Genomic DNA, 14,092 nt, shown 5'->3' with positions numbered 1-14,092 from the left:
AGTGGAACTGTGAAGCAATCATAACCTATACACTGAGGACAAGTTTGATTTAAAATCCCACTACTTTCAGGCTCTATTTTGTGACTAGGGTGCAACACATTTAACTAAATCGTTCGGGAAGCAGATTCAGCTACTTATTAATAAACACGTGACAGTTTAGAAATGTTCAAGATTCTCTGCCCAGCACTCACATTACTCAGCTGTCAAAGTAAAGGGCTCAGATATATGATGTGAAAATTACATTTTAACGAGGTGTCATGTGTGTTTAAAGTTCTTATTCATCACTACATAACCACAGCTTTTACTGGAGACACAGATGCACTTAATTAGCATATTATAAGGACAGAAGGTTCACCTTATCTGCATTGTTAAACTGTTATGTGTAGGCTTTTTGTTGTGGTTTTAGAGTCTACTCTCTTCAGCATATACAAGAATGATTACATTTACATAATCTCAAATGGCTTTCAAGAAAATGTGGATTGTATTTGGGAAGCAGAAGAGTAGGCACTAGACAGTAGCTACGTGTCCTTATCATTTGTGGTTCATACTGACTGCTTGATGTGTTTCACTAAACCTCAACCATCATATTTTTAGATCTGTTAGACACACTAATTTCAGAAAAATTTTGGCTCTGAGCTTCTCTGTCTATTCTTATCAACCTGAGCCTACTTCTTCTTCCTTCAGTAGGAAATAGTGGAAAATATTTGTATATTTGACAAGGAAAGTTTGGATTATTCAGTGGACACTTTAGAAACAAAATGGAAGAGTCAAAGAAAGTAACTCACATCTCCTATTTATCAATGAATAATGAACTCAGCACAAGGTGCTTTAGGAGAAAGAACTCAAGAGTGAAAGTCATTCAACACCAGTTAACTAAAGGCAAGTAAAACAACTATTTAAATCCCTCACACCGGATATATCAGGACATCAGGTAGAATTTTAGAGTTATGATGCTGACATAAGAATCACTCAAATAACTTGTGAAATAGCTAAGTATTGTTTGGAGGTTTTTAATGTGTATCTTACAAAAGATAGCCAATTGGAGGCAATGATGAATGTATAGTATTATCGTATTTTATAAGACAGGAAAAAGGCTCAGTTAAAAGTACATTTGAGAAAAATTCTAGATTTGCTGGTTCTCTGCTCAGAAAAAAAAATAGCACTTTCATATTTACTTTATCCTCAGGTGCTAATGCTTACAGGTATTTTTGATACTGGTGTTCAAAACCGAATCAATCGCCTGTTCTGCAGACAAAATGTATTTTCAAAGGAACACACTTATTCACTTGAATACACTTTCTATTTTCTCTAAGTTGAAAAAATTCCTGTAATTCATTAACTGAAAAATTTGAGAATATGTTCCGAAAATAACATTCAGTTGTTCACTTTCTTTCCCATTGTAAACACTGACTAATTTCTCTAATTACTTCTTCTGGAAGAAAGTGCATTAGGTGTTAAAGTGCTTTGGAACTTTTTAACAGACTAAACTTCCTTTAGGTTATCAAATATCGCTACAATCTGAGTGAAGAGGAGAAGTAGGTATGGGTGGTGTGTGGGGAATAAATGGGGTGACATAACACTTCTAGATCATAGGAGTGCATGGTAAACTGTGAAGAGGACTACCTGAGAAGCATACATGTAATCTTAATAAAACAAATGTTAGGACTAATACTCCCATTCCCATAATATGCTGAATAAGAAGGTTTAATATATATATATATATATATATATATATATATATATATATAATATATATATATATTATAATTCATTAATTTATTTCTTAAATTATTCAACAAATCTTGACACAGTATGATTTCACCATTGAAAAATAAAGGCAATTGTTTGGAGTGCAGATCTATGGTAATTATCTAATCATGAGAACTACAAATTAGATTTGCATCTGGAGAGTGTCTGACACATGGGGATACTGAGATCACTTCTGTCAAGTGAATGCATCCAGGCACATAGCCTCAGTAGGCATACTTTCCACTACTAGTGTCATGGAAGGGAGCATGAATCTCAAGTTGGGCTGCATTTTAATAGCTGAGTAATTTTTAAATAAATTATACGAGCTGTAGTGCCTTAAGCCCCTCAATCAGATAATCTGGATAATAATGGTCCTTGTAGGGTTGGCATGTAGATTTTATGTTAATTTTGCTATGTCTATTACATATATCATAACAATAATCTTCCGAGATAGGTATTATTTTGTTTCCATTTTATAGTTGAGGAAACTAAGACCAAGAGGCTCAGTAGCCTGCCTATAGTCAAACAAGCACCTGAGGCAGAATTAAAACATAAGTCCTTCAGGCTCCCAGACCCATGTTCAGAAGCAGTATGCCACCTCCATGGATGCTTCACCTGAGGATTTTTATACATCTGAGAGAACATATTTGTCTCAACTTCCAACACCCAGATCTTTTAATTTACAGAATAGTAATATTCAGTAGAAGTAAAACACAGATACCCCATTACATAAAAACTTCAAGTGTGACTTTTCAATGATTAGAGCTCAGTTGAAATCAGAACAAAAATACTCAGCTTGCTTCCAACAGATGGCAACAGAAAATATACTATATAGATCTATGGACTTAGAATTAGTCAGAATTAGTCTTTTTGACCCTAACATATTTATAGTAAGTTGGTTTCCATACATAGACACATAAGAAGATCCATAATAAGAATTCATTAAAGGAAACTTCTTTGAAAAATGTCAATGTAATTTATACTAAAGAGAAACACTCAGTTGAAACTTTGTGTAGAATAAGGTGAACAGCCTCCATTAATGCTAACTGAAATTCTCATATTCATGCATAAAATGTACACTTATTATTATTCTACACTTATTCTTTCTACCTCTAAACTAAGTCCACACCAAAGTACTAGCTTTTTAATTTGAGCATTCATGCATGAAAATTGATAATTTTTCTTGTGATTATATATACAAATTTAATACAGCTGAAATCTCACTCTTTGCAAAACATAAGAGAGCTTCACTGTCATTTAAAAAGCGTGAAAACTGAATCTCCTGGCTTAAGTTAGGAATTTGTTTCAAAAGCTGAACTTTATCATTTCTCAGTGTTTGTCACTTTAAAAGCATGTTTTTAACAAATAGGTGCACTAGTACAAGTGGGCAAGATGGCTGATAATTTAACTCCCATAATCAAACAAACAAAATTAAATGAGTGGTATAATTTTCCTATGTCCACAATTACAATGACATCATACATATGGATACACACATAATTTTATTAATGTACGTTAGAAATATTTTTGGCAAGTCTCTAAATACAAGAGGTTATGGTATCATCTTTTTCTTTAGGAATAATTTATAAAAACTAAGCTAAGAATTTGCTTCAGTCCATCAAATCAAAACCTGGAATGTTAATTTTAACCTATCTATTATTCTAAACAAAAATAATGCATGATCTTTCCAATAAATAAAATTAATATGTTACTGTCCCTTATTCACAAACATTAAAAGATGGTGAGTTATTATATATTATTTCTTTGGAGGCAATTAGAAATTACTCCAGTTACAATTAAAAGTCAAAAAAGGCTAAGAACCACTCATCAAAAGTTTTCACTGCCAAAATATGAATTTTGGTTTAAGAACATCACAGATCTGAAAGAACTGTCTTCCCAGAATACTCCAGATGATTTGCTTAGGTTTTTAATTGAAGGGTGTGTTGGATTGAGAAACCTTACCTGTACAGAGGTTAGCCAGGTCTACGAGATTTTTGAGAACTTAGTAAGGAGAAGTTGCTTTTGCTGCTGTTGCATATTAGGCTTCTCCTTCCACACAAAGCAATTCAACATAGTATCAGCATTGCTGGCCATGGAAAGAACTGCTGTCACTCTTACAGGGATTAGAGAAAATGCTACCCAATTTGACATTCTATCACAGTGAGAAGTGGAAAGGCATTCATTCATTCATCCATTCATTCATTCAACAAAGAATTATTGAGGCTTTATTTTCTATATGCCATATATGACACTAGTGTCTAAGAAGGCAGAAATAATGGTCAGATGAAAAATAATAAAAAGATGGGTAGGCAAGATTACTGGCTCTATGGCACTTAGAATCTAATTGTATAAGAAGATATGTATATAGTGAAGTAAGTTAGTAAGCAGAATGACACGCTAGTAAAAGCAAGGTAAAACCAATGCAGAAAATAAGAAATATTAACATGTAAGCACTAGAAGAAAAAAATTAAGCTATGAATTGCTACGTTACTATCAAAATTCAGACACCTATATCTTACTTTTCCATTATACTTTATCAGGAGGAACAATATTATTGCTAGTTAAAATAATTTAACTTCTAGACTAAGATAATTCTGCTCACTTGTGCAAACAGAAATGTAAAAGATAAAGCAATTTATGACTGTCCTTAAATAATATTAAAAGTAAACAGTATGTCCTAGAGAGGAAAAATACAACTTTAAAGAATGGGAGTTAAAGCTTGTCTCATTTTTTTTCAAAACTGAGTTTTGCACTGCTGTTTCTTATAAAATTGAGATCTATTTTTTTGTCTGTATCAGTTATGAACATTTTTCTGTAAGTATTAATTAGATACATTCAGACATATTTACAGTCAAACTGACAATATTCCCAGTAGGGGTGGTCATATATGATGCTCTTGGTGAGTTGAATATATTGGTGCAGGCCTCCTGAAGAATTATATCAAGCCAACCCTTTGACATTTTCCAAGTGGACAGCACTTCACAGGGCATGTCACAATTAATTAGATGGGATGGCATTCTATTTTTGCAAAGGTTTTGTGTACTTCACTACACAAAGAACTAACTAGCTGATAATGAAAATGCCCTTCAAATAAGGGCTGCAGGTTGGAGACTAGCTGCACAGAGGAGGAAGAGTCAGTTTCTTATGCTTATATTTTTTTTAAAGTTGAAAGTGATTAACAGCAACAATTTTTTAGCTGAAAAGACAATGAATACCTTTCAATACACAGGCCAGAAGACCACAAAAGGATGTCTAGTCAAAATATACAATCAACTTACTAAGAGCAAGTTGTAAATATTTCCCCTTAAAGTACCATCAAAAGTCAAACTTACCTGATCTACTATCCAGAGGTCCAAAATCCAAAGAATATTTCACGACGTGATAGTTATTCCATACATAAAGAAGGTTGTCCCTGGGATTGTAATCCACAGCTGCTATGTACTGGTATGAATTGGGAAAGGGTACATCCACCAAACTATCCTTGCTTTGGTCGGTGTTGTAAATGTAGTCAATCTTATTCCCTGTGGCCTCATTGTCATCATCCTCATATACAGATTTGACCACATACAGAATCCCACATATCATAAATGCGTTGGAAGCTGACCTTTTATCATATGCAGTATCCCATGTCCCTTCAATCCGTAGGGTGTAAGGGTTCAACTGACTAATGACAATTTTACCATTGTTTTGTTCTGTTGCATAGATTACCCATAGCCCATTCTCATCCACTGCCAGGTCTATGTCAGATTTGCCTCCCCAACGGTAAGGGGAGGTATCATGGTAATTGGCATTTGCTATGATAGCCTCTCCACTCTTTATCCTAGTCCGCAAATCAAACTTTACTATGTTCCTGGTGCGCTCTTTATTGAAGAACAAAGCTCCGTCATACACTACAAATCCTGTGCCATCCACCCTGTGAGGGAGCTTGTAGGTTGTAGTTGGCCTTCCAGCAATGAAGTCATCCTTGGATGAGTACTCAGTCAGGGTATCAGTTCTGTAGGGGGTCCAGGGCATATAATAAATCTTGTCAGAAGCCTGCAGAGGGTCTTTGCACCATGCCCCAGATTGGTGGTCGGACTCAAACAAATGTTCACTCTGGTATACTCCTTTTAGTAGTCCAGGACAAAGAAAAACTGTTGGAAGGGAAAGAGTCAAAATAATAAATGTATTAATTTTAATATTTTGTCATATATTCTTATTTTTCACCAAATAGAGTTCAACTCTAACAAGAAATACCCACCACCACTTAATTATTTTGCTGTATTCTTCTGAGAACATAAAGTAGTCATCCACATTAATTTTAACATTTGTTCATAATCATTTTGATTTCATTTGCTGAAAAAATTTGGCCTTTTAAAGAGTGGCTGTGCTTTCCTTTGCTTTTTACCTTTGCAAGTGTGTTACAATAATTTTGGATATGCTATATATATAAATGTGACTTATGTCTATGTATTCTATAGACATATAACAAATATAAATTTTTATATGTGATGGTTTTATATATCTTATTTGGAATTTTTAAAGATATTGTTTTCATTCTGATGCTATTAACTATTCTATACTTATTAAGAAGCATATGAAAATACAATAGTAATTAAAATATAATAATAAGGGAAAAGAAAAGCCCTGTAATACAGGCCACTAAGCCTTCTAGGAAAAAAGCTCTTAAAGCTATAGCACACACAGAGCATGCAACCCACACAATTAAAAATGAGTGATGGATGGATACTGGAAGGAAAAAGAGAAAGGAAGAAAAAGAAAGGAAAGAAGGAATAAGGAAAGAAGAAAAGGTGAAAGGTTACAGAGAAGAACCCAAGATCTAGATTTTAATCAGTTAAAAATGTCCTGTTAAATACAGTAGTATTGGAACTTAAAAACATGTACCTTTTACTGTTACATGAGAAGAACATTAAAAAACAAGATTACTTGCTACAATATTTTGCTGCTCATACTTCAGACTGAAAATGGGCAGGAATTATCTGATTCAGTTGATTTTTAGTATGATTCAGTAGTACATCATATGAGTGGTGGCAAAAAAAAAAAAAAACTTGGCTGATTCAACTGTAATGAAGGGGCTAAAAAGCAATGTTTCCCAAAGGGAGGTCCTTGAAGCACCTGTTTTAAGTGGTTTAGCCACATATTACACACACAGAAAGAAAACAGGGATCCCTAGCCATTTGTGTTTAAGAAATATCATATTAAACATAATACCAGGATTCTAATAGCTGAGGTACATTAGTGAATCTCCAAGATGGAAGTGGGGAGGGTGAGCAAATTTCACAAACTAATTTGATCATGGAACCCTTTCTACAGAGCCTGATGTGGTGTAATGTTCCGCTGAACCTGCTATGGGAAACAGTGCTCCAATATTTTTGCAGAGCAAACACATTGAAAAAAAATCATGCAGTCCACTGTTATGTTTGAAATGATTAGAAGTGTATTGGGAGGAGAAATTAGGAAATTACAAGAAATTTGGATGTTGACCCATATTTTAATGATTAAAGTATTATTCTCTTGGTATTAGTGATTAGCTCTTTAACAACAACTATAAAGCTACATCCAATGGAAAACAATCTAAGATGAAATTCAGCTAGGGTTTACAGATTATTAAAAAGGAAAGTACATTATTAAAATGCCCAAAGTTTTAATTTTGGAAAAATGAAAAGTTTAGGGGAAAAGTTAACTATCAAAATCTTCCATAGCAAGGATAGAGGGCCATCATCAAATTATATTCGATAATAAAATTGATTATTAGAAGAATTTCTTAGGATTCTAATATGATATTTATAATTATAAAGGATGGGGAGGTATTATTGTCAAAATTGTATATAAACTTTATGCTAGTTAATAATCAGCCCTTGGTTACTAAAGCATTTTATTTTTAAGGTATTTTAGAAAACCATCTCCCCTTTTCCCCTAATAGTTAAAAATTAAAGGAACAGGGGAACCACACCAGAGCTATGGAAAATTATCTATTATAGAAACAAAAACAAATCTAAAACAGTAACTATCCAAAACCATCTACCGTTTTTCTAACTGCTTAAATAAAGAGGAATAGAATGCACGGTTGAAAATTTTATACTATTAAACTGTTTTAGGATTAAAAAAATCAAACCAGCACTGGTCAGTACAACAGACTAAAGTGAAGTTGAGCAGCAGAAGTAGTAAATAAATTTTCATAAAATAGAGAAGAATTAATAACAAAATTATTTTAACTAGATGTTAAACTGTTAAATAACTTAGCCTATAAATAGTATATAATTTATGAAAGGTATTTAATTACCTTTTTGTTCCACTTCTATTGGAGAGAGAGAAGTAAAGAGAGAAAGGAGAAAAGAGAATAGATTAATGGTACGATATTGGCCAAGCACTTTTTATTCACCTCTTCCAAACTGAAAGTAAATAATTTATTTCACTCATACTTGCTTTACTGAACATTATGTTTTTTTTAAAAAAACCCATTCCTCTATAAAATTATTTTTAAGAAACAATCACATTATAAGCTTAAAAATACAGTACAAACTTGGAAAAAAATAAGGCAAAAGTTAATCAAGCTAAGACTGAATAAACATACCATTCCAAATTATAGACATAGGGAATACAATATTCATAATAATAACACAAATATTTTCCATTTGAAAGACAGGTTGGTAACTATACATAGAAAGCTTTCAGATAGCTGGGATAGTCTCATTTATTAAATATTATAGTTAATATCACTATTTAACATAATAGTCTTGCTTTTAACCCATCTCAAAAATTGATCTCTTCAGAAGAAACTACTCTGTAATTCATTTCCTAAGGCCTAATATTTTCTATAACTTGTCAGTATTATGAGAAATGTACTTCATGGGGTGACACATTAACAGGGAATGATCTCATTCTGAATAAACATATTTAGAATCCTTATTGAAGAAAGTTCTATTCCTCTCACTCAAAAATATTTTATATTATTGTGGAAAAATACCGTCTTTCAGAAAAATTTGTATCTGAAGGTTGATATAAATAATGAGCCACCTGCCATGGGCTTTTCTGAAATTCTTAAGTGAGTCTTTCAACAAACTCTTAAAAGAATAAATTGGTATCCTCAAACACGTTATGGTTATGTATCTTTCAAATTAGATTCCATTATTATTTTAAGATATTGACTAATACAAGTCAGGGAAAATTCAGGGAAATTATAACATATTCATGAAACTCATCAAGCAGCATCTTCTTTATCTTATAAACATTTGTCTCATTGGAGACAATTTGCCTAGATCACAACAAGAAAAAAAAAAGAATCAATGGGAAAAAAGAGAAAGTCAGGAAAGAATAGGTTCATAATACAAACTTTGAAAAAAAATCACAGATTTCAAGTGATGCAAATCTAAGATAATTTCAGTGGAAGGGATAAATTGAGCTACTATGCACAATAAATAAAACTACAGGAAATTTTTAAAACAAGGGAGAAATACCATTTTGGATAGTTACTTTTAGGTGAGATTTTTGTGCATTGACCTAAGCTCATGTCTTCAATTGTTGGCAAAATCACACTCATTTCTCTCCATTGACTTTTTTCAAAAGCTCAGTATCACACGTGTTAGAAGACAACAATGGTATATATGAAAAGTTATGCTTAGGAAGTTGTAAATGGGGTTCTCTTTTTAAGATTCCTTATCTCATTAATTTACAAATCTTATTTTTTGCAATATTTCTAGGACTCTTAAAAACTCTATGATACTCATAATGTTAAAATTTATCATCATCCTTAATTATGGATCTTTATCAAGTAACTGTAGTGTTCACTGGACTGTATGCCTCATTATAGGTCACTTAAAAGCTTTACCTAAGAGACACACTTCATGCTATGGCTAGATTACTAACAAACCTGAGTTCAGACTGACAACTAGAAGAAGTATAACTAAGCACCTTAAAAATTATTTAATCAGAAGAGCTTCAAGATGGCAGAAGAGGAAAACGTGGAGATCACCTTCCTCCCCACAAATACATCAGAAATACATCTACCTGTAGAACAACTCCAACAGAACACCTACTGAATGCTGGCAGAAGACCTCAGACCTCCCAAAAGACAAGAAACTCCCCACGTACCTGGGTAAGGCAAAAGAAAAAAGAAAAAACAGAGACAAAATAGGGACGGGACCTGCACCAGTGGGAGGGAGCTGTGAAGAAGGAAAGGTTTCCACACACTAGGAAGCCCGTTCCCAGGGGAAGACTGCGGGTGGCGGGGGGGGGAAACTTCAGAGCCACGGAGGAGAGCGCAGCAACAGGGGTGCGGAGGGCAAAGCAGAGATATTCCCGCACAGAGGATCGGTGCCGACCAGCACTCACCGGCCTGAGAGGCTTGTCTTCTCACCCACAGAGCAGGCGGGGGCTGGGAGCCTCAGAGGCTCAGGCTTCGGAGGCCAGATCCCAGGGAGAGGACTGGGGTTGGCTGCATGAAAACAGCCTGAGGGGACTAGTGCACCACAGCTAGCTGGGAGTGTGTCCAGGAAAAGGTCTGGACGTGCCGGAAGAGGCAAGAAACGTTTTCTTGCCTCTTTGTTTCCTGGTGTGTAAGGAGAGGGGATTAAGAGCGCCGCCTAAAAGAGCTCCAGAGATAGTCAGAAGCCGCGGCTATCAGTGCGGACCCCAGAGATAGGCATGAGACGCTAAGGCTGCTGCTGCAGCCACCAAAAAGCCTGTGTGCAAGCAGAGTTCACTATCCACACCTCCCCTGTTGGGAGCCTGTACAGCCCACCACCGCCAGGGTCCGGTGATCCAAGGACAACTTCCCCGGGAGAATGCATAGCACGCCTCAGGCTGGTGCAACGTCACGTCAGCCTCTAGCACCGCAGGCTCGCCCCGCATCCGTACCCCTCCCTCCACCTGGCCTGAGTGATCCAGAGCCCCTGAATCAGCTGCTACTTTAACCCCGTCCTGTCTAAGGGAAGAACAGACGCCCTCAGGCGACCTACACGTAGAGGCGGGGCCAAATTCAAAGCTGAACCACAGGAGCTGTGTGAGAAAGGGAAATCTCTCCCAGCAGCCTCAGGAGCAGCAGATTAAATCTCTACAATCAACATAGTTTTGGAAGGTTTAGTCACAGCAATCAGAGAAGAAAAAGAAAAAAAAAGGAATCCAAATCGGAAAAGAAGAACTAAAGCTGTCACTGTTTGCAGATGACATGATACTATACATAGAGAATCCTAAAGATGCTACCAGAAAACTACTAGAGCTAATCAATGAGTTTGGTAAAGTAGCAGGGTACAAAATTAATGCACAGAAATCTCTTGCATTCCTATACACTAATGATGAAATATCTGAAAGTGAAATTAAGAAAACACTTCCATTTGCCATTGCAACAAAAAGAATAAAATACCTAGTAAGAAACTTGATGGAGAGATATACTATGTTCTTGGATTGGAAGAATTTTCATTCTGAAAATGACTATGTTACTTAAAGCAACCTACAGATTCAATGCAATCCTTATCAAACTACCACTGGCATTTTTCTCAGAACTAGAACAAAAAATTGCACAATTTGTATGGAAAAATAAATCACCCTGAATAGCCAAAACAATCTTGAGAAAGAAAAATGGAGCTGGAGGAATCAGGCTCCCTGACCTCAGACTAAACTACAAAGCTACAGTAATCAAGTCAGTATGGTACTGGCACAAAAATAGAAATATAGATCAATTGAAGAGGATAGAAAGCCCAGAGTTAAACCCATGCACATATGGTCACCTTATCTTTGATAAAGGAGGCAAGAATATACAATGGAGAAATGACAGCATCTTCAATAAGTGGTGCTGGGAAAACTGGACAGGTACATATAAAAGAATGAAATGAGAACACTCCCTAACACCACACACAAAAATAAACTCAAAATGGAATAAAGATCTAATTGTTAGGCCAGACACTATAAAACTCTTAGACGAAAACATAGGCAGAAAACTCTATGACATAAATCACAGCAACATTTTTTTGATCCACCTCCTAGAGAAATGGAAACAAAAACAAAAATAAAAAATGGGACCTAATGAAACTTAAAAGCTATTGCACAGCAAAGGAAACCATAAACAAAACGAAAAGACAACCCTCAGAATGGGAGAAAATATTTGCAAATGAAGCAACTGACAAAGGATTAATCTCCAAAATCTACAAGTAGCTCATGCAGTTCAATATCAAAAAAAAAAAAAAAACAACCCAATCCAAAAAGCGGCAGAGGACCTAAATAGACATTTCTCCAAAGAAGATATACACATTGCCAACAAACACATGAAAGAATGCTCAACATCATTAATCATTAGAGAAATGCAAATCAAAACTACAATGAGATATCACCTCACACTGGTCAGAATGGCCATCATCAAAAAATCTACAAAAAATAAATGCTGGAGAGGGTGTGGAGAAAAGGGAACCCTCTCGCACTGTTGGTGGGAATGTAAGTTGATACAGCCACTATGAAGAACAGTATGGAGGTTCCTGAAAAATCTAAAAATAGAACTACCATATGACCCAGCAATCCCAGTACTGGGCATACACCCTGAGAAAACAATCATTTAAAAGGAGTCATGTACCACAATGTTCCTTGCAGCTCTATTTACAAAATCCAGGACATGGAAGCAACCTAAGTGTCCATCAACAGATGAATGGATAAAGAAGATGTGGCAGATATATACAATGGAATATTACTCAGCCATAAAAAGAAATGAAATTGAGTTAGTTGTAGTGAGGTGGATGGACCTAGAGCCTGTCATACAGTGTGAAGTAAGTCAGAAAGAGAAAAACAAATACCATATGCAAACACATATATATGGAATCTAAAAAAAAAAAAAAAAAAAAAAAGGCTCTGAAGAACCTAGGGGCAGAACAGGAATAAAGACTTAGATGTAGAGAATGGACTTGCGGACACAGGGAGGGGGAAGGGTATGCTGGGACGAAGTAAGAGAGTGTCATGGATATATGTACACTACCAAAGGTAAAATAGATAGCTAGTGGTAAGCAGCCGCACAGCACCAGGAGATCAGCTCGGTGCTCTGTGTCCACCTGGAGGGGTGGGATAGAGAGGGTGGGAGGGAGGGAGACACAGGAGGGAAGAGATATGGGGATATATGTATATGTATAACTGATTCATTTTGTTATAAAGCAGAAACTAACACACCATTGTAAAGCAATTACACTCCAGTAAAGACGTTAAAAAAATTATTTAATCAAAAGCCAACTGTTTAAAAAGGAAACATAAAAGATTATACCAATGCCCCCCATGAAAATAATGAATTAAATGTGATTTCAAAAGTGCAAAAAATTTTTTTAATCAATCATCTCAAAAGTTTGGACTTGAGGCCCATTTTACAATGAAGTTGGGAGTGGAATCTTACACTAAAGTTGACATTTTTCAATCACTAGCCTATAAAGGGATTTCTAGAACTAATTTCATTCCTTGAAATAGCTTTAAATATATATCCTTTGAATTATATATGAAGGTATTTATATTCTACAACATAAAATGTACACTCACAGAACTTTAGTCTTATTCCACATAAAATTCTTCCACTTAGATTGCAATTGCCCTAACTTCTTAGTGATTAGTATTTCTCTCACCAACAAATACTTAATGAGGAAGATGGCATATATGGTAAAAAGTATTGATAAGGTATTTATTATAGTCTATAAATACTATCTTACAATTTAATGGACATTTTTATTTTTCCAACAACCTTTACTTTTTTTCTAAATTGTCATTAGGTAAAATTTAACTTTTAATTCTCTGGTCCTGGTCTAATGTGAAGAAATTGGCATGAACTATAGCATAAGTAAAGTGTGCCTCTGGTACTGCTGGTGACTCAAAATTAAGATTTATTAGGCAGTTGTACTTTGGAGAAAATTATTATGGTCTTGCCTATGTCATGACTGGCTGTAGCCCATTCATCATTTATTTGCTAGTTTCAAGACTAAAGTAAAATATCCTATAATTTTAGTTGAAGTAAGTACACACAAATCATACTCCCATAACAAAAACTGGCAAGGCAAACATGATTCGTCACTGAAAAGCTTAGTAACATTTAGGATTGGTCAGTCATTGTCCATCATCTAATTCTGATTCTAGAAACTTCCCTCACCTGAAAAAAAAACAAAAACATGCAAACAAATTGCCTTCATACAGAAAACATGCTTACCACTGTATCCTTCACAAGCTCACAATGCCTGGCACATAATACATATTTGATGAACAGCTATTGAATTAATACAAAATCCACAGAGGTGATTAATTCTGCTTCTTGATATTTTAAGCATCTAGTAAAAAGAAAAACGTGGCAAAAGACAATCTGGACTTGTTATATAGATTCATACATGCAATG

At 35.0% G+C, this 14,092-nt stretch overlaps 1 protein-coding gene across 33 annotated transcripts in view; it reads right to left on the bottom strand.

The window, feature by feature from the left end:
• ADGRL3 (adhesion G protein-coupled receptor L3) overlaps positions 1-14,092 on the bottom strand; it is a gene marked incomplete at both ends in the record, with an annotated part of 582,832 nt that overhangs the window by 320,537 nt on the left and 248,203 nt on the right. For 24 of the 33 annotated variants that reach the window (XM_079704517.1, XM_079704528.1, XM_079704539.1 and 21 more), the window contains 2 exons: positions 5,082-5,882; positions 8,033-8,047. In XM_079704517.1, the coding sequence (XP_079560643.1) occupies positions 5,082-5,882; positions 8,033-8,047 (816 nt within the window). The remainder of the gene's footprint in view (positions 1-5,081; positions 5,883-8,032; positions 8,048-14,092) is intronic. The other 9 variants (XM_079704545.1, XM_079704547.1, XM_079704519.1 and 6 more) reach the window with 1 other exon arrangement.

This window comes from Hyperoodon ampullatus (genome assembly GCF_949752795.1).
Source record: "Hyperoodon ampullatus genome assembly, chromosome: 1".
Lineage (NCBI taxonomy): Eukaryota > Metazoa > Chordata > Mammalia > Artiodactyla > Ziphiidae > Hyperoodon > Hyperoodon ampullatus.
The sequence above is the reverse complement of the archived record's forward strand: the minus strand, read 5'-3'. Positions and strand labels throughout refer to the sequence as shown.